Source organism: Chrysochloris asiatica, unplaced genomic scaffold (assembly GCF_000296735.1).
Source record: "Chrysochloris asiatica unplaced genomic scaffold, ChrAsi1.0 scaffold00026, whole genome shotgun sequence".
NCBI lineage: Eukaryota > Metazoa > Chordata > Mammalia > Afrosoricida > Chrysochloridae > Chrysochloris > Chrysochloris asiatica.
Genome location: NW_006408544.1, coordinates 20,512,117 through 20,514,291, shown reverse-complemented (window position 1 = coordinate 20,514,291; position 2,175 = coordinate 20,512,117). Strand labels below are relative to the sequence as shown.

General features: G+C 49.4%; 1 protein-coding gene across 1 annotated transcript in view; it reads right to left on the bottom strand.

Moving 5' to 3' along the window:
* The window catches only part of MROH7 (maestro heat-like repeat family member 7), a 94,573-nt gene extending 92,934 nt beyond the window's left edge, over window positions 1-1,639 (bottom strand). Inside the window, exon 1 of the mRNA XM_006839871.1 lies at window positions 478-1,639. Coding sequence (XP_006839934.1) covers window positions 478-1,639 — 1,162 coding nt within the window. The remainder of the gene's footprint in view (window positions 1-477) is intronic.
* Between the last annotated feature and the right edge of the window lie 536 nt (window positions 1,640-2,175).

The window sequence follows — 2,175 nt, the reverse complement described above, 5'->3', positions numbered from 1 at the left end:
TTGTGGTGTTGGAGGAGAATACTAAAAGTGCCATGGACTGCCAAAAGAACCAATAGATCTATTTTGGAAGAAATGCAGCCCGAGTGCTCCTTGGAGGCCAGGATGGCTAAGCTTCGTCTCTCATACTTTGGACATATTGTCAAGAGAGAACAGCCCCTGGAGAAGGATGTCATGCTGGGTAAGATGGAGGGTCAGAGAAAAAGAGGAAGAGCCCCAACGAGATGGATCAGCCAGGTGGCATCATTGAAGGCATCCAGTGTGGCGGCGGTGGTAGGGTTGGCCCAGGATCGGATATTGTTTTGTTCTGCTGTGGATGGGGTCACTATGAGTTGGTTCCGACTCGATGGCACCTGACAACAACAACAACAACAACAAAGACAGCTATATATGTTATCTCCCCTTCTGCCCCATAAGTCTGAATACCAGATTTGTGCAGGTCAGTGACCTCTCTTGGGTATTTCCCTTAGTTGTACTTACCGCCAGGGATGCTTTGAAACACTGTGGTATCCTTATCCCTGGAGTCAAGGGTGGAGAACTCCAGTGGGAACTTGTCCACCTCAATGCTGACCACCCCTCTCCAGCTGTCCAGATTTCCATGCTGCACGGGTATAGTGTAAATGCTGTTGTCCTCAGAATAATCCTGCTGGCTGCTCAGTGTCAAGGTCGAGGTGTCGCTGAAAACTAGGCTAGAACCCATGCTAGCAGTCTCACTGGGGCCCAGGACTAGGGTCATGCACGAAGGTGGAGAGAGGGTAGAGTTGGGCGCATAGATGCTGGAGTGCAAGCTGGTACCATTGGTGGAGCTGGGATTCAGGGTCACAGTTGAGGCCTTAGTGAGGGTCATGTTCCCCTGAGATCTGGAATTGTCATTTGAAACCACATTAATGGTACCCTTGGAGCTTTTGCTCCAGGTTACACCCAGAGCTCCTTTAGAAACAGACCCAGAGATATTACAGGAAGTTAAAGTGATGGTCTCACTTCTGTCTGGGATGGGGGGCCCTGGAGTAGCATCCAGGTCCAACTTAGAGACATTTCTTGAGTCAGGATCTGAAGAAGTACTTAAGTCTGGAATAAGAAGTGCTTTTGAGCCTGGTCTGGAAGTAGTGTGGCCCATAACTAAGGCCTCTTTTGAACAGGGCTTTATAAATGGGTTGGAGTTACTGTGACCCAAATGAAAAACCTTGCTTGAAAGGGAAAAATCTTGCTTGGAATTTGGCTCAGGTTGATTGCCCAAGCTCAGAGCAGGAACCTCAGTAGAAACAGGGTTCAGAATGAGATTTGAGGCTTGACAAACGGGTCCACCAGAGTCAGACTTTGAGATGTAATTCAAATCCAGGCCTTGAGCCTCACCAGAGTGAGAACTGGGGGTCTGGAGGGAGGCTGGAACCAGGGTTCTAGTGTCCCCAGGTGGTCTGGGGGGAGTATCAGGCACCGGGCCAAGGTCTCCCTCTGAAACAGGACTCAGAGCAGCATTAAGATCTGGAACAAGAGGCAAACCAGACCTCAAAGGTGAATTCAAGATAGGAACAGGGGCCACGTCTGGGTTGGGCACAGAGGCAGTGCCAGAGCCTAAACCAGGGGCTTCACTGGAGTTGAGATTTGGTGTCATCTTTGAGTTTTCATCGACAGTCATAGCCATGCCCAGCCTGGAGATGTCTCGGTGCCACTGCCCCCTTCTCTCCAACAGCCAAAGATTGTTGTCCCTGCAGTGCTCCTGAGAGAAAAGGCAAATGTGGCCATGACACATCCTGTTAGTTTTTTCCATGGCTTCACTTAGGGTAAAGACCACTATGGTTTCCAGTGTCCCCGGTGACCACACTCAACCTACCTTTCCAACCCCACCCAACCAGACATAGCTCTCCTCCTTGCTTTCTAGGTTTCAGTCAAAGTATTTCTGGTCTTTGACCACACCATACTCACTGTCCTTGACAACCCCCTACTCACTAAGATGGCATGCATGACTGAATCCTGACTCCACCAACATCACTCCCTACTCCCTTATCTCTGACCACTCCCTAATCTCTTTCAGATCAAGTTCCTCACAAATTCCCTTGACCTGAACCTCCTGCAAAGGAACCCTGGTGGTATAGTGTTTGAGCTGCTAGCCAAAAGGTCAGAGGTTAGAACCCACCAGCCATTTTGTGGGTCACTGTAAGTTATAATTATCTTCTCATT